Genomic DNA, 22,240 nt, shown 5'->3' on the forward strand with positions numbered 1-22,240 from the left:
CAACTGCTTCTAGAGTTAAGGTCTTTTCATAAAAGATAGCCTACAGAGCCTACTCAGAGGTGGCCTACACAAGACCTTGGTAAAAAAGCAAATGTTAAACTACTTTGCCTCTTCTTGCTCCCTCTTCTTGCTCCCTGAAAAGTCCATGGATCTTTTGTTAACAGAAAGTGTGGTTCCAGTGCAACTTACCTGCTGTTTGTGCCTATCTGTGGCTACTGCATCCCACCAGAGTCGAAAGAACTCCTGCTCCACAGCAATAAATTTGCGCTGCTTTCCTTTCATTAGCTCTTCCACAACAGAAGTATAGACATTTGCTGCATAAGCATGCATACTTTCCTGCAAAAAAAGTTTTAAACTTTTTTTAGAGCATATATTAAATGAACTGTTTCAAAAAGTCATACGGGCTTGAGAAGAAAGATCCAAAACACAAGTTTGTCACAGACTTCCTTTGGAAAGACTGAGTTCCATAAGCCTACAGCTACAGCCTGTGAGCCCATCTGCTCCAGAGCATGTCCTCTGACGGGAGACCTCACCAGAGCATACTGCAGCTTCCTCCACGATGAGCAGACATCAAATACAGGCTTTCTTCCCTTGGCCTATTGGGAACAATTGACCCTGTTGCTCACTGTTTAACTTATCAATGTCATTAATACGACTTTGCGCCAACACAGATGAAAAACACACATATGCTTTGCATACGTATGCATTTCTGCTCTTCTCTTGAGCTGATGTTTTGAATTACTACAGTTGTTTTCACGGAGTATGACTCTCTGCTGTGGGTGTGATGCTGGTATAATACAGTGATAAACTGTAAATTATACTATTATAGCCCTAAAAGTTCCAGTCATGAAAAATGACTCCATTCTACTTGATGATTTAGGATAGAGTAAAACCACACTAGCAAAGAGCTCTATAAGAATAATTTTGACTTTTGATGTTGGCTCATCCACTGTAAGAACCATGCCTCTATTCTATAGTTTCTAAAACACTTTGATTCCAGAATGCCTATGGACTTCACTGGAATGCAAGCATGACACCTGTATTTATCAAATAACCTATCATATGGTTATAATGTATCATATAGTATCAAATGAAAAACATTTAAATTTAAAAGTTGTGTATATAATCGTATTTTGGGTACACTTAAGCATGCTAAAGTAACTTCTGCTTGGCCAGATCCAGTCTTCCATCCTTCCCTTAAAAGTCATATACCACAACTGTGAACAACAACACAAATCCTAGGATTTTCTGCAATGTTTGTGCTTTCTTGTAACAAGTGTTCTCCATGTATCTATAGCACAGTTATCTGAACATTAGCTGTATCACTCTTCTGCTTAAGGGAAAACACAAACTGATCCATAAGAGATTACTATGGGGAAAAACAACAGCAGCAGCAGCAACGAAGAACTCTGTGTGTGCAGTCTTGGGATACACTGTACAACTGTACTGTTGTTATTTTCTGACCAAAAGTCATGCAGCAAAATAAAACAGACATCCCACAGTTGAGTTAGCTACTGGCACTTGCTCAATGCACACCATCATAATACACATGCACACCCCTAAGAACCCTCATCCACCTTAAAAAAATGTTTTGCCATGATATATGAAAAGTGAATCTATAGCTTCAGTTCTGGCAAATTTCCTGTTAAAAAAAAAAAAAAAAAAAAAAAAAAAAGCAATGTTGAAATAAGAACAGAAGGATGTGATCCAAATCAAAAATGTACTTCCTCTTCTTCACTTTCCCTAACTGAAATCCAGTTATCTTTGTAAAAATGTTAAAGTGTCATTAAAAAGGGGGAAGCATTTGACTGTGGGAGGAATGGCTTAAAGAACTTCAGGGCTTATCTAAATAATTGTTCAATGACTTCTCCATCAGTTCTTAAGGGGTTTCTTTTTTAAATTAAGGTTATGATTAGATGTTCAAAACAATGTGAAATTTTAACTATGAGAATAGCTTTTAAGTTTTACTAATGTTCAACAGTGATACTCAAGTGCTTGCTAAGGAATTTTAATTTCTCACTGCTGATTGGCCACATACAATACACCCAATATCCAAGAATACTTACAATGATTACAACATCTGGTCCAATTTTATTTTTAATTGCTATTTTAAGTAGTGTACTGTATTTGAAATGCTGAACAAGGACTTCTCAGATTTAATACTATTTTACATAATAGCTTACAAACTTATTGCTAAATAACTTACTGAAAATATTTTCTTGAGTAGGAAATGAAGTGTTTAAATCTCTGAAACTAAGAAAACTTCTAGAGAACAGCTTAGTTCTTGTTTGCTTAGTAAGAACAAAACTTCATTATGACTGAAATACAAACAACACTGGATCTAAGTAGTATGACATTATCCAGTCCTACAGAGTTATGAAAATTCATAAGCCCCATTGGTGTTGGTGGGAACTGAAAATAATTGTTTTCATAAACCAGGATACTTGCGAGCACAAGCAAGAATTTTCTAAGTCACTACCTCTATCACCTAATGATATGATCTGAAACAGTGAGCAGTGGCCCAGTATAAATAACCAGATAAGATTCACTTATTTGAACACAAATTTTAGACATACTAGATGGAAAAAAAAATTTACTTTTCATGCTGCACTGTAGCTAACAGTAAGATGTGGTCAAATACTTATCTAGATGCCACACCTTACGTAAGCTGAGATACCATTGCTATTAGCAGATGGCAATGGGTAGTTTTCTTTTAGGAAGAAAGATTTTGCTATTTATCCAATACTAGAATTCTTCATTGAGATTTCTAGTATCCAGTGATGCTCACTGTACTGATATAATAAATAAAATGCTTATTTCTCACATTATGAATGCAGACATGAAATACCAAGAAATAGTATCTCGTCAGTCATGAGCAAGATCCACTAACAAAGCAAACTAAACCCAAAGGCATTAAGGGCCACGTTAGTGTGGCCTACCCTCAGGTTTCATTTTCATATTAGAGAAGCATTTGAAAGGATCTGTAGATCATCTCTATGCTTTTTGACCAACTATGACTGATACTTGTGATTTAATAAGAGAAATGGAAGCTTCAAGCAATTCTGTCTTCTTTAAAAAGAAGCTGACCAAAAATACTAAGTTATTATGTGCTCTCTTACACAATTTCTGAACAGGGTTTTGCAATACTAAGGAGAAATTCACTAACGCTGTTAAAACAGGCAAGACAAAACACAAGCACAACAGAGAATTAGAAGAGTAACTAATAATAATAAAAAACCCTCTAAAACCCCGATGCTATACCACACTAGCAAAAAAAAGTCCACAGCATCTTTTTTTGCATAAGCTAAAAAAAAATCATGCTACTGAATAAGGATGTAGTACTTAGACCAACAAACATAAGAGGTATAAATCAGACCCATCTGATTTATTCTGCTGTGCAGCTCAGTTCTTTAGCAAGAACTGTTTTGCTACTATTCCGCTATGGCAGCGCCTCGGTCACTGCCAAGGAAAAGGGACCTCGCTCCTCCCCGCGCCAGCCTCAACAGCGCCTCAGTTTCCTTGGGTTTCCTGCTCACTAACAGGCCGGACAAAAACCACCTGGAAGATCCACTACGTAAATAACCGCAGCGCAGGTCGCCAAGGTTTTTCCTTGGCAGGTTTCAGCCGGGGCACCCTGCTGAAGGCAAACATAACGAGGTTCGGGTGGCTAAGTTACCCGCGCCCTCCGCTCTGCGGAGCGCCGGGCGCCGCGGCGGTGGCTCAACGCCGCGCGCTTTCGGGCAAGGAGGAGGAGGAGGAGGAGGGCGGCCGCCGCCCCACGCGGGTCTGCGCGCTTCCGAGCGGCCGCCAGAGCCGCCCCTCGCCGCCCCACCTGCACCGTGTACACCCAGCCGACGTCCATGTGGCTGTGGGCCACCACGAAGGCCCGCAGCGGCCCGCGGCCGCCCGCCCGCCCCACCAGGCCCAGCAGCAGCAGCAGCAGCGGCGGCAGGCGCATGGCGGCTCCCCGCGGGCTCCCCTCAGGCCGCCGCACTTCCGCGTCCCACCGCGCCCGCGCCTCCCTCCCTCCCTGCCGCCGGCCCCGCCTGCCCCGCGGCCTCTCCGCCCCCGCCGCGCCGCGCCGCGCTTAATCTGAGGCGAAGCAGCTCGCCCGGAGCTCGGAGGGTTTGGGCGAGGGCGGAGCTGGGCGGCTGGCGCGGCCCGGCGCGGCCCTGGCCCTGCTGCGCGCCCTCCCGGGGCGCCGGCCGCCGGCCCGGGCCCGGCAGCCCCCGGCGGGCGGCTCCTCCTCCCGGGGGCCGCTTTACCGCCCTGCTGCCCCCCGCCGCGGTAAAGCCTTACGCTCCTCTTCCTTTCTGGAGGGGTTTTTGCGTGTGTGTGTGTGTGGAACTTCATCTGAATAGAACACAAGCTTTTTTGTTTGGGTGGGTGATTGGTACAGATTGCTGTCTCTGTCTGGTGAGTTTTAAGGTTGTAGCCAGATTAAATTTCATTCTGTGTTGCTGACCTTCTCCTGATCCCATTTAAACTGTTTTTGTCACTGGTTTTATCACTGCTAGCAAGGGCTTGCCCTGTTCTGAGAGCCAAAGAGCATCTGCAGAAAGCCCTTGTGTAAAGGAAAAAAAAATCATAATTGGGAAATGTTATATAGGTAGTTTAGCTCAATCTCCCCAGAAATTTTAGCTGTGGTTCTACCACCTGTTCGTCCAACATACTGCTGTGATATTAAAGACAATAATTCTCTCTCTGATTAAACTTCAGTTCTTCAGAATACCCAGTGGTGTAAACTGACTATCTTGCTTAAATTCTAGTTCAAGTAAACTTCTAATAAGCAATATTATAACTGGAATGATAAATAATATCAGACCAAACTCCTAGCTCATTTCCAACAGCGCAGAAAGTGAAGGGAAAGAGCTGGGAGTGGTAACTGCTCCTGCCCTCAAGTCTATTGAGTTAGCATTACTAGTTTCTAAACTGACTTAGTTAAACTAGTCATCTCCTTGAAGGAAACAATCAAATAGCTTAAGTGTCCATCTACAGACAAAAGATGAACCAGCTCTCGCTTAGGTACAAATTAACCAATCTAACTATTCAAGGAATTTGTAAAGCAGCTCACACCACTGCAAGTGAGACCTACTTACATCCCCTCATTTTAGAATGAGAAAAATTGTGTTGTGTTACATGCCAGACAAACTGCCTGAATTTTTTTATTATCAGAAGTTTACAAATGTCTGAAGTCCAGAGTGAAAATGTTTTGTAGGTCAGTATTAGTGAATTGAATGGTATAAAACTGCATCTTTTTAAAAATAAATCTAACTTGAATGGATTCTCCTGGAGTAAAGCCCTTGTTTGCTAATTAATATGGTGGACCATGGAAAGATTTCCTCCAAAAAACAGAGACCAAACCTGGAACACTAAGATTAATTATATTTATGATAATACTTTATCCTGAAGAGCAATCAAGGTCTATAGGTATTTCTTAGAGGGAGTTAGCATCTCTAAGCAGCTGGATGGAGCTTTACTTGTAATCACAGAATCATAGAATCAGTAAGGTTGGAAGGGACCTCTGGAGATCATCTAGTCCAACCTCCCTGCTCAGCAGGGTCACCTACAGCATGGTAGACACGGTTGCATCCAGCAGGCCTTGAAGATCTCCAGGGAAGAAGACTCCATCACCTCTCTGGGCAACCTGTTCCGGTGCTCCGTCACTCTCACAGGGAAGAAATTCCTCCGTATGTTCAGGTGGAACTTCAATACAGCTTCCTGAAATGCCCCCTTTTACCCCAAATCATCAGCTTAAACCTTTTCAGTTCTAAAAAGCCAGTGCACATCCTGCAAGTGTATGACTTAGGGATATATCTACACATACAGACATATATATATATGTATGTATGTATGTAGACAATCCAGCTTCCTCTGACACGAGCTGTGCTACGGGAGGCCTCTGGCACCGCCGCCTCCGACAGACAGCGCCCGCCGCCCGCCAAGAACCCGCAACCTTCCTGTGAAGGAAAGCGCCAAGAAAGCTGCGGGCCGCCGCGCGGCTGCTGTGCCCCCACGTTTCCCTCTCGCGGGGCTTCTGGGGCAGATGCGCCAAGAACGGCGACATTCATAAAGTAAGTTCTCTCCAGCTGACCGTCCTCAATGTTTTAAGGTTTGCCGCTCCTCAGGTTTTCAGGGCGGCGGTGCGGGCCCGCAGCCAGGAGCGGCCGCGGGGTGCCGGAGGGGGCGGGCGGCGCCGCGCAGCCCCCTCAGGGCCGCCCCTGCGGCGGGGCCGCGGCCGCCCCGCGCCCGCTCGCACCTGCCGGGGCCGCGGTCGCGGCGCCGCCTCCGCCGGGAGCTCCGGGCGGAGCCTCCCGTCCTCCCTCCCCCGGCTCCCCGAGCGCCCCGAGGCAGCGCCGGCTCCGCTGGGAGGAGGCGGCGGCGGCGGCGCCTCGAGCTGCCGGCGCCGGGAGCCAGGCAGACAGCGGCTGGGGAGCGCGGGGCGCCTGCCGGAGGCTCCGCACATGTCCCAACAGCAGGGTACTCGGCGCCGCTGCCCCGTGCCCCCGCGCGCCCCGCCGCCCCCCCCTCCCCCCCTCCCCGCGCGCCCCTCCGTCCTCCCTCGGGCTCCCGCTCCCCGTGCCCGCTCCGCGCCGGGAGCCCCCAGCGCCCCCGCGGCCCGCCCTGGCTCCCGGCGGGCGGCGTCGCCGCGGGCTGCCCCGGGCTGCGCTGACGGCCGTTTCCCTCCTGTGCCTAGCTGGCGGCCCCGCGGGCGGCAGCGCCGTGGACTGGTGCCTCTACCAGCTCAACGGAGCGCCCGAGCTGCAGGTCTCCGAAGGTGAGTGCGGGCGCCGAGGCGGGGCCGGCGGCACGTGGCGGCGGGCGGCGGCTCCCCGCGCCGTGCCGCGCCGTGCCGCGCCGTGCCGTGCCGCGCCGGGCCGCGGGGCTGCCGCCCGCCCCGCCGGGGCGGGGGAGAGGCCGGGGCGGGGCGGCGGCGGCCTGCGCGCCCCGGGAGGCCTCGTGCGGCGCCTCGGCGGGTTCTTCTTCCGTGGGAGAGACCGAGCGGCGCAGCTAGGGGCCTGGGCGGCGACGGGCCTTCGTCCGCCTGGACGTGGGCGGACGTGGGCGGCCGCGAGCGAGGTTTCTGTTGTACCTGCTGTGAAGTTTCCTTTTCCTTTCTTTTTGAATTCCCCTTTAACTTCGAAGACAGAAGTAACGTGGACCCCCCCCCCCCCAATATTCAGTGGTCAGAAGAGGCCGCCAGGGCAACGAAGTTCCTCCTCACTCTCCAAACCATGTGTAATGTCTAACTCTGATTTTTTTTTTGAATATGCAGAGAATTTAAACTTATAGGCCAACTTATATTTTTCTAATGCGTCCTATACCTAGTATCCTGTGAGCATATTTCAGCATCTCCACTGATTTTGTTTTTCAGTGAGTTAAGTGGAGTGGACCTCACCGTGTTCCTGTGGGGAAAGCATTTGCTGTTGTAAGGGCTTAAAATGCATTACAAGTTCAGGAAAAACTTTCCAATAGTGAGAGAAGTGAGATAAACTCACTGTAGAGACAGTAGTGAGAGGAGCGCTGTAATAGATAGGGGTCAGGTTTGACATTAGGAAAAGCTTTTCAACAGTGATGTACTAAAATGGGCTAGGTAGAGAGAAAATCTTCACTACAGGCTTTTAAGGTTGGTTTCACAAACATAGGTTGAGAACGATGTGGTTATAGGTCTTGCTTTGGGGCAGGTAGATAGACTGCAAGGTGAAGAGTCTCAGCTTTATTATTATGTGTGATTCTGTGGGATGTGAAGTTTTGTGATTTGTCTTGTGTTTTACTGTTTGGAGATGTGAGTTGAACTAAAGCTTCGTTAAGGCTTTGTCCAAAGTTTAATTATTTTCCCAAATACATTCTATGGAGGCTTAGGTTTCAAGGTGTGTTTACAAGTGTGTGTAAATACACACACGTGCATGGTAAAAGATTACTTAAAATACGTTGTGATTTCGTGCCTAGATGATTTCCCTCCCTCCCCCCCCCCAAAACTGCATACCAAACCAGATGTGATGACGACAGGTGGGGGTGGAAATTACATCCGTGTGAGGGAGTGTAATGGGTGAATGACGGCATTTTTGGGGCATCATAGAACATTGAAAAGAAGCTTTAGGTTGGCGTTTACTTTTATTAAAGATTTGAGTGAGTGGGATATACTTCTTAACCTTCTTTGTCTGAGTAAATATCAACGTTTAAACCCTAGTTTGAGTCTGTAATGTTTTCTTCTCAACAGGTGTTGTATTACTTTGATTTATTGGGTCATCTTTTGTCACATGATAGAATTAACCATATATTTTTAAAAATTAAAAATTGTTAATCCTGACTTCAGTTTTCTTTAACACTGAAAATTTATGGATGTCTGGTTTTACTCCATGCCTTAAATGGAGCTCTTGCCTGTTTTCTGTTCCTTACTCAGCATGGGAATATGTGAATTTCAAAGAATAGGAAACAGTCTGAAGCAGCATAATTTGTTGCAGAATCAAAATTATCTGCAGGTAGTAGACCCCATTTATGTTTCATAGGCTTACATTCGAAACGGATTTCGCTCTTCCTCTCTTCCATTTTCCAGAATGCGTATTGTCTATTAAGTGCTACTAATATCTGCGAGCACGTATAGCAATATAATCTGTGCACTTTGCAGAGGTGAACATGAACCTTTAAAAGAAAGTAATATGATAGCAGGTGGCTCGACTTCTTGTATTCCAGAAAGTGCCCTAAATAAAGTTCAAGCTTCTTCCTTTTCTGAAGTTTGCGTTTAGAATAACTTAAATAATACAGAGCCAAATAGAACAGTCAATTGTAAGTTAAAGTTTCTATGACTTTCAGTGGAAAACTTTTCTCTAATTATGCCAGTTCTTTTTAGTTGCAAGGAAGGCCACAACCTTTGTGACTACAACTGTGTTGGTTAGTATTGCTTAACTAATGGAGAGGTCTAATTCATCTATATTAAATGCTACTGTGTGTTTATCTGTGTACATATTTATCTATATGGATAAACATCTGTATATTCATGTTATAAATTCATGAGTCTTCTGGGTACCTCTTGCTATTTTTGCTTTTGAACGTGTGCAATGGCCTTGTAGTACCAGTTAGACTCCAGAATTGTGTTCAGCAACATTTCTGTCTTAGACTAGGAAAGAAAATTATTCTTTTACCAAAAATAGATATGTTAGATGAATATTTTTCATCTACCATAACAGAAAAGCAGAACTGCATATTTAAAATTCAAGGAACATAGAACATAGTAAGTAAGACATAACAATCAAAGCCAAGATAATCATGTTTGATTTAGTCTTGTTGCCTTGAAACAAAATCCTATTTCAAATATTGCTACTTCTGTAATTTACATGTAAGTGCAAAATATATTTTATTCATGCTAAGGATCTCAAAGCACTTTGCTCACATTAAGCATACCCTCAAAATAGATGCATGAAGAATGGTATTAAAGTATCCATTTACAAACTAGCAAAATGAAATACAGAAGTAGAGGAGATGATTTTCGTAGGAGCTGAATGTCTGTTACTGAACAGTTAGTATTTCAGATTTCTGGAAAGTCAAATCTCGTATCATTTGCCCAAAGTGACAAATGGACTGTTAACAGGACTGTTTATTCCAGACCCTTTGCTTTAGGTTCCAGGTCACGTTAGCATCTTACAAGCTCTGTGCAAGTTAAATCACATTTGAAAATTCAAAGGTGTGAATTTTAAGCTGTCAGTTCTCATACAAATTGTAGACAGCATTGCATTCAGTAATGAAAATTTGCTTAATGAGAAGATTTACCTCAAAAACCGTATTTTTAGTTTTCAGTCTTTGAGTTAAATCCTTGGAGACTTGAAATTGGTTTACTTTTCACCCATTTTGTAACTTTATGCTTTTAATTGGCTGGAGGTCCTGTTAACATTAGTGCCATGTGAATCATGTGATATGCACTTTTCTGTTTTTTACCATACATTGCTCTAGCATTCTCTTTTTTTTCTGAATAGTTTGAAGACTAAGGATCTAGTTGTCTGTTGAGGAGATAAGTGGATAATACACCATTTTTCTGTTTTAAAGGTACATTTGGAGAGTGCACAATTTGAAGGAACCAGACAGCACACGTGAATTAATTCACTTGAATTTAACCACAGTCAGGGTTTCAGGCAATTCCTTTTTGTTTACTGTGGTTTTCACTTAAAGACACTATTCTGGATTTGATTCAAAACTGCATCTTCTGGTGTTACACCAATTCTATCTGAAACATTGGGATAGCACAATATATAACTGAAGTAATGTCCTTGTGACTCATGCCTTTGTTAATCAGGTCTAATTGAATAGGAAGTCTCCATCTGTAGATGCTTTTGCATCTCAGTCCTCTTTTTGAGAAATGAAGCAATTGATTTTCTTTGTTCTATTAAGAAAAGAGCTACTATCATGCCTTTTTGTAACACATCAGTTTGCCAAAGTTTCTTGTGAAGCGTGATCACCACGAATGGATGTTGTATTTCTATGAGGCTTTAGTACAGGTATGCTTTGCCATCTTGGGCTCTCAGTACGCCAAATAGGGGACTTAGTAAGGTGTACCATGCCTCTCTTGCACTTCTGAGTTTCTTCAAAAGAAAGCAGAGTGCGTGAAAGGGGGTGGTATACCCGTGATCTCACCCCAGTGTACATTTAGGTCATTACCACAGTGTGTGCCACACTGCAAGGTGCATCACAGAGCGTGCATGCACCCTAATATAGCCTACCCTCTGATGCTATATGTGTAATGATACTATTATTCCGATTCAGCTTCATGTATCTCTGTTTATACATTTGGCAGCCACCTCTATTTCAGTCCCCTTTATTTTAGAATACATCTGCTGGTGTTTGGTTGGTTAACTCTCACTGATGTCTGGGAACTGCTGTAGTGCAGGGAAGGGTTTACTGCCTGCAAAGTGCAATCATCATACTTTGTTCCTGTCATGGCATTATCTGTGGCTGTCTCAGACCAGACCCAGTAGATACCTCTTTAATCAGTTATCTGCATTTTCTTGTATACTTCTGTTGGTTGCTGCAGAATCTGATAGTTACTTACAAAATAAAAAGTTTAGCATGATAGACTAAAGTATTAAGATACACTGATATTATGTTAATTCACGTGGTAGCTTTGTTTCTAGTGATATTTGTATAGAAAAATATTCTACTTTGTGATATTTTTATCTATTGTTTATGGATTCTTTGTTTATACATGACATACGGGTTTTGTAAGAATCTTTCATCTGAATACTTCTGTGGATTACTATACAAAGGACTTCCTGAATGACAGTAAAATACTGGTGAGTGTGTATGAGTTATGGAAAGAAAAAGGTGAGTAGTGTATTTATACTTCTCATTTTGTATTTTCTATTTTTGTGTTTTGTCAAGAGTTGGTACAGTTTCATGAAACAAGTTAATGCAATACATTAAGATGAATGAATCAGAATGACTTACAGAATCTTTGTTTTCATAGTTTTTTACTGGAACTTAATTTGGGTGCTACAGTAGGCTTTCTCAAAGGAGTCATTAAGTGTCATTTTGCATGAAAAATACTTTGTTAATTATTTTGTTTTGTAAATACCTAAATGAAGATGTTAGCTCCTTTTGAGTAATCAGAAGTAGGCTCTTGCTGTTTGGATGAAGCTTGAAAAACAATCTAAGCTTTTTTTAAAAAAAGAATCAAATTTTAAGATTTTTCCTGCCCTCTTCAAGGACTCCTCTGACTCTAACCAGCTGTATTTGTTTAGTTAATTCTCTGGCTCTTCGACTAGTTGTGGCCTTCATCATCTCAGTTTCCAGGGTATGGTCTTCAGCCAACTGTCTTTAATCTCCTGTTTTTCTTTCATTCTAGTCTGTCCTATTTATATACTTGGTCTCGTTTTTCCTCAGCTTTGGTTTTGCTTTTTCTTTGTGCCCTACAACTTTTGTCTCTGCTGAGGGAATTGCGGACAGACCCTCCACTAACTGTTGGAGAGCCTGGCGGAGAGGTCTCCCCTCTGTGATACTGGATGTCAGCCATTTGCAGCAGGTGTTTGCACGGCAGATCTTAGATCTTTCTCCTCTGTCTTTCACTATTTCCAGATCCTGAAGGTGTGGCATTTTATGATTCTTTCAGTTCCATGTAAATAACTCCTGACAATTCCAGTTTTATCTATGCTTGAATAAGAATTTCCTCTTGTGTTTCAGTTGACTGCATCCCATAAGATGCATGTATCGTGGGGGGTGAAATCAGAGGGTTGTTTGTCTTTTACACATATTAACAAGTCAGAAATAATGCTTCAAGTGTTCTGGTCCAGAGTTTAACAGGGATATCTTGATCTCCCTCTTTCTCATGAGGTTCAACAAGGGCAAGTGCAGGGTCCTGCACTAGGGAGAAGTAACCCTAGGCACAAGTACAAGCTGGGGCTGACCTTCTGGAGTGCAGCTCTGCCGAGAAGGACCTGGGAGTGCTGATGGATGACAGATTGACCATGAGCCAGCAATGTGCCCTTGTGGCCAAGAAGGCCAATGGTCTCCTGGGGTGCATTGGGAAGAGTGTTGCCAGCAGGTGGAGGGAGGTGATCCTGCCCCTCTACTCAGCCCTGGGGAGGCCTCGTCTGGAGTCCTGTGTCCAGTTCTGGGCTCCCCAGTCGAAGAGAGACATGGAGCTACTGGAGAGAGTCCAGCATAGGGCTACGAAGATGATTCGAGGGCTGGAGCACCTGCCCTATGAGGAACGGCTGCGAGAGCTGGGCCTGTTCAGCCTGGGGAAGAGAAGACTGAGGGGGGATCTTATCAATGTGTACAAGTACCTGAAGGAAGGGTGTCAAGGGGACAGGGACAAACTCTTTTCAGTTGTCCCGTGTGACAGGACAAGAGGCAATGGGCAGAAATTGAAGCACAGGCAGTTCTGCCTGACCGTGAGGGGGAATTTCTTCCCTGTGAGAGTGACGGAGCACTGGACCAGGTTGCCCAAAGAGGTTCTGGAGTCTCCTTCTCTGGAGATGTTCAAGGCCCGCCTGGATGCAGCCCTGTCTACCATGCTGTAGGTGACCCTGCTGAGCAGGGAGGTTGGACTAGATGATCTCCAGAGGTCCCTTCCAATCTTACTGTTTCTATGATTTTGTAAATTCTGCGTCCTGTCATTTAAGTTGAATTGTCATTGTTCGCTAATCCAGAAGAGGGAGCTACCTCATAAATTTCTAGCAGTCTTGACAGTGTCTTGTAAAACCCTGATTATTTTTGGGGGGTAAGAATGAAAGCAGAGAGTTTTCAGGATGCCTTGGTGCTCTCTCAGTTCATAGTTGCTGATTCCTTAGGAAGACCTTAGAGATGTATTTCTTTGATTTCCATCTGGTTTTAATATCACTTAAGTGTCTTTATATATATATTTTAAATATACACACTTTTTTCTTATGTTCATGCAAGAAGGTTAAATTAGATCAATTTATATATATTTGGTAAATTTTTATTCTAGGAGAATTCAGAATAAAAATGAAATATTATTTTATTACATAGAGTACCTATATACACACATGTATATATACAGTACATAGTTCAAATAAAATTCAAAAATTTAAAATGAAAAATTGATCTTTTTGTTCTTAAGTCTTCAGTCTGATACAATTTCCTTTCAGAATGTGTATGTTCTTCAGATGTTGAGAGTGTATTTATTTACAAGCTCATTTTATAAAGGGTCATGTCACAGTGAATAGAGTTGACAGGCGATTGCGGAAGTATGCAAAATGTTAACCTCTTAAATCTTTCTGCATGTTTCTTATTATGTAGTTTTCACAAAATATTTGGGAATACGATACAAGAGACAGTGTTATTGTTTTAGCTGGAATCATTTTGGTTTTGCAGTTAAAGATAATATATTCAATTCAGACATAACTTAATGTAGATGCTAACTGGGGACCAGCCATTTGAAATTTGATTTATGTGGAAGGCATGTGCCATTCAAAGCAGTTGTAAAACTATTGAGTATAGTTGCATTGTTAATGTTGTGCCTTTCCATTTAAAAAAACATCCGTAAGTAATTACCGTATTTAGTGACATCTTTTTAGATTACTGAAGAAATCCATAATTTGTTTGGGAGATGCAAAGTGTATTAACGTACCTTCTCTTTACATCCCGAATAATTTCTTATGTTATGACTAGACTCAAATAGCTTCATCATTAAAGAAGGAAGAAGTTTCAAATTGCTCCAAGTCCAGTAGTGAAAGTGTCATTCTTGCAAGATTTAATAGTTTCTTGTTAGATCTGGCTTACTGAGTTAATCTTGTAGATCTTTGAAAGTTTTAGTATGAAAGCTTCATCTTTGTTGACCAGATAACACTAGATTTTTCAAGATTCTCTGATCTGTTAAGCTTTTGTATTACCATTATACACCTCTGCTTCGAAAATGAATGTTATTCTGGAAATACCCAGTGCTTCAGATTTTGTTTTATTTGAAAGAAGACCTAAACTGGATGCTTTTATAATGATATGAAAAGTAGATTTAATCAACTTAAAGTTAGAATGAGCTCACCTTTTAAGCTTAATTCTTACTTTTCATGTACTTACAGTCTGAGATAATTCCAGACCCGTTTTTCCTTTGAGTTTTTCATATGAACGCATTTTTTTTGGTTTCTTAAACATGGCAAACTGAGTTTCTTTCAGTGCATGTTGTCTCTCCTGTTATAAACCAAGCAAACGAGTCATATTTCACCCTAATGTTTTTCCCTGAGTTGCTTAGAGCCTTTGCTCCCTGAGAGCAGTTGTTCTGCCGAGTTGCCGTGCTTGGCCTGATGGAATGTCCACCTTTTCCCTTGTAAGTGGAAGCTAATGAGACCTTGTTGATCTGTCAAGTGCACTGATGGAGTAGCAGTGCGTTGCTGTTTGGTATTGGAAATGTGCTACTGTGTCTTAGCAACTTTGTGATATTGTATTGTTTTATTGTTGTATTGTGCTATTGTTTTTTGATTCCTCCTTCTGCCCTGTTCCAGTATAGTAACTAAAAATCTTATTTAAAATTTAATGTAAATGTTGACTTTTCTGGAAGTGGCAACTGTGCAATGAAATTATTTCAACTTAAAAGTACTGTAAATATTAGCCTGATATTTATGACTTCTAAACTCATGATTTTAGAGGCATAATAGTTCAGTGGCAATTCCAAAATATGAGGAGATGTGTTAGGGGACTGACTCACTTTTTTACAGATGATGTCAAAACGTACTAGTGCGTGAATAGCAAAAAGTATATTTTGGGTCAAGAAAACCAGCTTAAAAGTTCGAGCTCCTTGATTCTAGCAAGAGACAAACCGCTTTCTGCTAAAGAACACGTCTTGTATCAGTAAGAGGCTGTCTCTCTCTTGTGCTAACATGAGACTCTGTAGCAGCTTGTGACCTATATTACATGTGAAATGCCAGTCCTCTCTACTCTCGTGATTGAAATCGGTTCCTTTTGCTGTATGTTCATAAAGTACCTTGAGCAATACTTATGCTGACTGGGGCTAGGCAATACCGACTTCGACAGCCTTGTCAGACTTGTGAAGCACACACTTACGTAGAAGCTGCAAAGCCTGAAAGCAAGCATATACTCAAGCAGTAAGGTTAAAAAGCTGAGCTAAAGGAAGGTAAAATAAATAATAAGAACCTCCCTTCATTCTGTTTGTGAATGCAAAAGACAGGCTTTTAATGACATCACATACTGTTATTTCTATAGGCACTCTGCTGTATTTGACTCACAGCCTTCATATAGCTCTTTTTTTCCCCATGTGTATGCAATGTGAGAATAATTAGAGCTCTCTACTTCTACCAACACGGAGCTATGTGTTGTTTTCTTGGAAAGAATATTTAAATATGTAACCATCTATGAAGATTTCTTTTCCTGTTTCTTGCAAGAGAACAGCAAACGCTTACCTATGTTAATGTAACATTTTAGTTGAGATGCTAACACAAGACAAGAAATTCGAAGATATAGTTCCCACAGCAACCATAATTCAACCTCATTGCTGTGAACGCACAAAAGCCCACACCAAATACCATACAAAATACTGCATATATGCAAGTATGTGAGATACAGTTGCTAGGAGAGCCATAATTTTTAATTTCCAGAGGTTTTTTGCAATCATGTTTTGTGTCTATTATTATTTGTATTTTATGGAAATAGTGCAGTAATGAAAAACTGAGGAAGAGGGGACAGTTGGATTAGTGTATCTTTTAGCCCTTGCATAAAACACGAATAATAGAATATACTCCTATCTCTTTCTTATATATATATATATATATATAAGAAAAAGAAATAAATATATATTTATTTATTTCTAAGTGAGTAATATTGAATGTAAAATATTGTCTGGCCTGCTTCCTTATCTGGCTCTGTTTTTTCTCTTCCTTTAGCAATCTTTTGCCTCAAATTCAGATTGACCTTCTTCCTGTTCTTAAATTGCAGCTAATGAGGTCTATTCCTTTGCCTACCAAGGATGAATAAAACAAATATTTATTCCACGTAGTCATACATCCTGTTATTAAATCACCTCCCTAGCTTAAAGTTCTATTACAAAATACCTCAAAGCCTATGGAATGTATTTCTTTTCAATATCTATTAGGTTTGTTTTTTGTTTGCCAGCTAAGTCTGCCAGTTCCCTCATTTGGTTATGTTAAGCATGTTTCATTATTAGTACAGTTAGTGAAGAGGTGTAGGTGTCCTTGTTTTGAATTTATAAATGTGTAAATATTTAAAGTATGGTACTCATTGGCACAGAAAATATTTTGTAGGATTTACAGGATTTCCACAAGTTAGTTGGATGAAGTAAAGCTTTATGATATGTTTTACCTGAACTTTTCAGATCTGGGTGGTAGAGAGAGACTACGACATTTGAAAACTTGTATATTAAGTCTCATTCACATGGTTGATTATTATATTTGTAGGTTGGATTAAACATTCATTATTATTTAAAAAGAAATCCCTTTGACTGAGATATATGCTAATGCTTCCTAATTTATTTGAAAAATCCTTCACAGTGTAACTGTTTCCCACCAATCATTTAAAGAAATAGGAAGTGACACAGGATAAGGAAGGTTAATGATAAGAATTTCTCTTCAGTAAACTACAAATAAATTAATTTGGTCTTCATCTGATTTCTACCAGACTGATTTTTCTCTTCTTAGCTCTCGATCACATCTTAGCTTTCCATATGAGCCCTTTTATGGACAGCCTGGGCAGAGCTGAGACTGGATATGGAATGTTCTCCTTGGGAAATGCTTGGTTCCTGCCCTTCCCAGATAGTTCAGGCCATCTGCCGTAGGGAACCTGTTTTGACAGTGCCTGTTAGCTCTGTGAAGCAGAGTCCTGCAGGGACTTTAACAGTCTACGTTAAAACCAGGGTTAGGGGATTTTGCTCTGCAACCCATCATCATCCCAAAGCTTTCATGTTGGATGATTTTGTTCAAAAACTAGTCATGAAGTACATGCATATTATTTTGTATGTACTTGTTTAAAATGAAGTTGTTAGTTTATATGAAATACAGCTTCCCTTGTTTAAGTATTTATGTATTGAAGTTTGAAGTCCATCTGAAAATAGAAAGCAAGCATTCACAATGACTCAACAATCTGCTTATCTATAAGCGTAAAAAGAGGAGTTTAATTCTGGCTACCATTTGGTCAAGAGTTGGTCTGTCTTGTCCTTCTCTATGGACTTTACTGTTTCCAAAATGAAGACACAACTGAGGAATTGTGAATGGCAGGAATCCTTTGAAGGGAAAGCACTTGAGTTTCAGTGGAATCCCAGGAAGCTTTGATGTCTAAGGCTACGTATATACTGCAAAACAAGGCCCCCTTCAGTGATGTCGATACCCATGATGTAGGTTTTGCGTAAGACCTCTGTTGTAGTCATAAGATTACAAAGACCTCCTGACAATATTTCTTGCTCTGTTGCATACAGCTAAAACTTTGGAGCTTACCTAAAGTATGAATAGTTACAAGTGTGGTTTCCTTTTCTTCTTATTCACCTAGTAACTGTGGTTTTAATATTTGAACTGAAATAAGTAAGAGCAAACTTTAATGCAAACTAAGCGTGTTGGCGGTAATAGAGGTAACAGGAAAACAGCAAAGCATTCTACTTGAAATTCCGCTATTTCTAATAATATAAATCAGGTACAGGATCTTGAAAACTATGGATGTTAACACTAAGTTAACATTCATATTTACTTACAAGTGTGTTAATAACAGCATTGCTGGATGCGTTGGTACAGTGATAAATTACCATTTTACAGAATTAATTCCTCTGCTTTAGGCCCAGGGAAGTAAAATGCAGAGCCAATTGTGCCGGAGATTGCTGTGATCTCAGTGACCTGAGTTTGCTTGGAGAGGTAATTTGGGGGGAGGGTGGGGGTGGAAATTGCCGAGAGGGGAACTGTCTTCTGTTCAGTGGAAAAAGTTCCTGGTACTGTGAGCGTTGATCATGTGGAAACTTGCTTCTTCTGCAGCAGAGAGAGTAGGTAATAGCATGGACATGGTTTCAAGAGTTACTGTCATCAGAGGAGAAAGGCCCTGCAACAGTAGTAATGCATATTTCTTTTCTCAAGCGTATATCCTCCTGTGTAAGCATAAGGCTCCAGAGATGTAGCTTCCCTAATGGAACTAAGGACTTTGATGAAAGTGGATGGCCATGTCACCTTGCAGTTCTCAGTGGAGAAGAAAATCTTTCTCACTGGAATTAAAACCATATGTTTGCTTCATGGGCTGTTAGGTGCGAGAGATGATTTGAGTTCCATTCGTTAGTCACTACTAGGAAATGGAGGTTCTCTTAGTGGTTTCTGGAGAATACTGTACCGTATCCCATCTGCTAGGGATTTTTGTACTTTCTATCTGAAAATTTGTATTCCTGTCAATTACAGTTACCTAGAAAAAACATTGTGGAAAAGTTCTTGCAATTCAGTTTAATCTCCAGAATTTAAAGTATTTTACATCTATCTACAATTCTGTATTCCGTCACCCAGTCAAAATTACCTAAAATACGTCTGAATACAGTGGAGCTGGTATTGTTCTGTTGCTGAAGATATAGTGCATTTCCTTTTTCCTGATCGTATTTCCAGTTGTATATAACTTTGACCAGCATTTAACCATTGAGGTCTTGGATATAATAGCATTTGCTTAGCACTAGTAGCTACATTTACTGAAGCCTGACGCCAGTATTTCTGAACTTTTCGTGAAATTGTTTGAGCCAGTTAGAACAAGGACGAAATAAGAGAGTAAGAAAGTAACAAAATAGCTTCAACGATGATCAGTGAGTACTGTAACCCCCCTTGGAGACAAGGAGGAAACCAACCAAGTGCAAAGAAGCTACTACTTGTCAAGCAATCATTGATACAACAAATTGGAGAGTGGAAAAAGAACTTAACCTGTAGAGGTGTGAATACCCAGGGAATTTTCTGTTCCATGTCCCTTGGAAGAGGCACCCAGCTCAAGCTGTAATACTAATGAAATCATCTTATAAAGAATTATTTTGCATCTTTTGGATAAAATGGAAACCTAGACTTGAACCCTGTTAAAGACGCTGGATTGAACAGTTTCCCTAACATGAGGCTAAAATTAATAATAAAAGTTTATGCTGGATTTGTTTCAGACTGTTTTTTCACAGAAAATTATAGTCAAAACCATCTAGTTAGTTTTGAGGAAAAAAAACTCAGAAGAAAATGCCTGGTATCCTTCTGTCCCTTAAAAAAGAAAGAAATCCATCAGCCTTTCCTTTGAAAAGCTCTAATATTTGCTTGCTTTGAAGGAATTCATGTTCACAAGTTACCAATAACAAGGGTGTGTCTTTCACTATACCTATGAAAACGCACTCTCTCTGACCAGTTTATAGACCTCTGAAAAACTGCAGTTCAGATGTTCCCATTTCAGTGTTCCCAGAGGTTGGCAGGTAGGCTTGCTGGCAGTTCTGTGTGCACTGGGTGTTCTCCGGTGCAGAACTAAAATGACCTTTCTCTAATTGCAGTTTCTAATTTGGTTTGCATCAGAGGTGTTTTTTGGTATGAACGTCCTACAACTTTCTATTCTGACGTTTGTATGGTATTAGAGCCTTCTGCCTGCTGGAGGGAGGCAGAGTAAAGGAAGAATCTCTCTGTCTGTTTTGACACAGCGAGAACTGGCTCTCAGGAGTACCTTGGACAAGCTGGCAGAAGGAATGGAAAGGTGCTATGGAGGTCAGGGGGAAACAAAATCAAGACTCTGAGGGCTGGAGGAAACTTGCAGTGCCTGGGTGATAAGTCTGGAAGTCAGGCTTATGTTGTGGAACAACCTGAATGGAGACTGGGAATGGGATAAAAGAACAGAGGGGAAGAGAGAGCCCTCGAAGGGGAGGAAGAGGTCAGAGGTTGGTTTGCAGAGTATAGAACAGGACACAGCTTTCTGGACTGCTGTGGATGTCAGCAAATCTGCACGGTGCCCAGTGGCAAAGTGCTCATGGACTGGCTCCATATGAAATGCAAAGATTGATAAAGGTTCAAGAGACGGGAAAATTTCCAACAGACTTTAAGATTTCAAACCAAACTTGCAGGTCATCTGTGAAGGTACTAGTTTCTTTTCACCTGGTGAAATCTGTTTATTTTTTTGAGAACTTGGAAATTGCATATAAAATGAATACTTTTTGAAGAACACTTTAGAATTGCAAAATTAATCTTGCAGTTGGCAACGAGGCCTAATTTAAATGCCCTATGTGTACATGTTGTAGTGTAATAATTATATGATCAGTGCTGTTTTAATTTACCCCTTGTTGTGCAGATGAATCAGAGTAGTGAAATGAAGAGGACTGTTTTGTAGGAGCTCTGTCTCATGTGTTGCAGAGATAGGAAGATGTTTTGTCAGTCAAGCACTTGGTCAGCATTTTGGAGAACTGGAATCTTTCACTGCCTCTGTCATGAAGTTCTGTGTTACGTGAGGATCAGCACACTTACTTAAAAGTGTTTTTGCTAACTCTGTGTTTTCACCTTTTCAGTACCTAAGGTGAGATGCTGAATTGCTGGGTAGGTGCTGTTACAACTGAAACCAGTGGAAATTCTTCCTTGTGGAAGGGTATAAACAATTTAAAAATTATGCAAGTGATTGGGCTACATGCCCATGTGGTGAAGATAAGACAACTGCGTATGTGACAGTGTGAGCCGTATCCATGTTGTATGTTAAGGTAAAAAGTTTCATACGATCCTAGTCACAGAGGCTCTTACATTTTGGCATTTGTTGTTTTCTGAATGTTTCCATTTGCAGTGCTGGGAAATGACTTCTGAAGAATGGTGTGTGTGAGGGAGAAAGAGAGAGAGACTTTGCGTAATTCAGTAAACCAATAAATCTGAATTTGTTTTTACAAAAATAGTTTGACTTTACAGAAACATTCAGCTTGAAAAAGGTATGTTAAGGCAATAAGTTCAAATAGTTACAGGTACAATATCTTCCCATGTAGTCTCTTGCCAATTAAAGGAAATACTGTCTTGTCTTTTTGACTTTTTTTTCCAGTTATCTTTCATTACTTGGAAGTTCTGTGCAAATACAGGAAAACAACTAGGTGAATGTAGAAAAAATAAAAGAGACTGAAAGTTTTGACTAAATACTCATGAAGTGCTGTAAAAGACAAAAGTAGGTGAAAGGGATATAGTTTTCTCAGATCTATTTCAGATATAATAATGTTGTAAGTTTATGTGGTATTAACTGTATAACAGTAATTGTGAAAAATGCAATAATATTTTAGAGTAGACTAATACTATCTAAAGTGTCAAAAATCTGAACTTAATCTCCATTTGTGAAAGTTTAGTTTTTGTTCCACGACTGAGGCTTTGGGCTCATTGTAGTTGAACAGAACGTGGAGCTGCAGTGATGGATGAATCTTGGGGTTCAGAGGGGCAATACAAACCATGCTCCTGGGTCCACAAGGTTGATGTGCCTTACTCTACAACAGGCACTCTCCCTTCCACAATGAAGAATTTTTAATATGTATAGTAATGTGGATGACGGTTCTCAAAACTTACTGCTACAGGATACAACATAGCACGTGGACTAATACATTATAAAGTGACATAAATAATTTTAACTAAATGTGTTAAATTAGTCTTGCTTTCTTATTGTGGTTGCTTACCTGACTGCTGATTTATAAAATTCAGTCATTCTCCATGGGTATCCCAGTCATTATGAAATAGCAAGATCCTATTGTAACTGGCTATGGCTGGTGATAATCAATATTTAAAAAATGCATAGTTACTGTTTTTTTTTTAATACAGAAGATTTTTCAAAATTGCATTCTATCCTA

General features: G+C 41.1%; 2 protein-coding genes across 4 annotated transcripts in view; one reads left to right on the forward strand and one right to left on the reverse strand.

The window, feature by feature from the left end:
- The window catches only part of MAN2B2 (mannosidase alpha class 2B member 2), a 30,791-nt gene extending 26,818 nt beyond the window's left edge, over positions 1–3,973 (reverse strand). Inside the window, exons 1-2 of one of the 3 annotated variants that reach the window (XM_062575314.1) lie at positions 3,833–3,973; positions 190–336 (exon numbers count right to left, since the gene is read on the reverse strand). In XM_062575314.1, the coding sequence (XP_062431298.1) occupies positions 190–336; positions 3,833–3,958 (273 nt within the window). In that variant the 5' untranslated portion in view covers positions 3,959–3,973. Of the gene's footprint in view, positions 1–189; positions 337–3,832 lie in introns of those variants that run through there. The other 2 variants (XM_062575316.1, XM_062575317.1) reach the window with 2 other exon arrangements.
- A 2,491-nt stretch (positions 3,974–6,464) lies between these two features.
- PPP2R2C (protein phosphatase 2 regulatory subunit Bgamma) overlaps positions 6,465–22,240 on the forward strand; it is a 196,779-nt gene continuing 181,003 nt past the window's right edge. Inside the window, exons 1-2 of the mRNA XM_062575320.1 lie at positions 6,465–6,480; positions 6,698–6,778. Of these exons, the coding sequence (XP_062431304.1) occupies positions 6,465–6,480; positions 6,698–6,778 (97 nt within the window). The remainder of the gene's footprint in view (positions 6,481–6,697; positions 6,779–22,240) is intronic.

The sequence above is a fragment of the Rhea pennata genome, chromosome 4 (genome assembly GCF_028389875.1).
Source record: "Rhea pennata isolate bPtePen1 chromosome 4, bPtePen1.pri, whole genome shotgun sequence".
Lineage (NCBI taxonomy): Eukaryota > Metazoa > Chordata > Aves > Rheiformes > Rheidae > Rhea > Rhea pennata.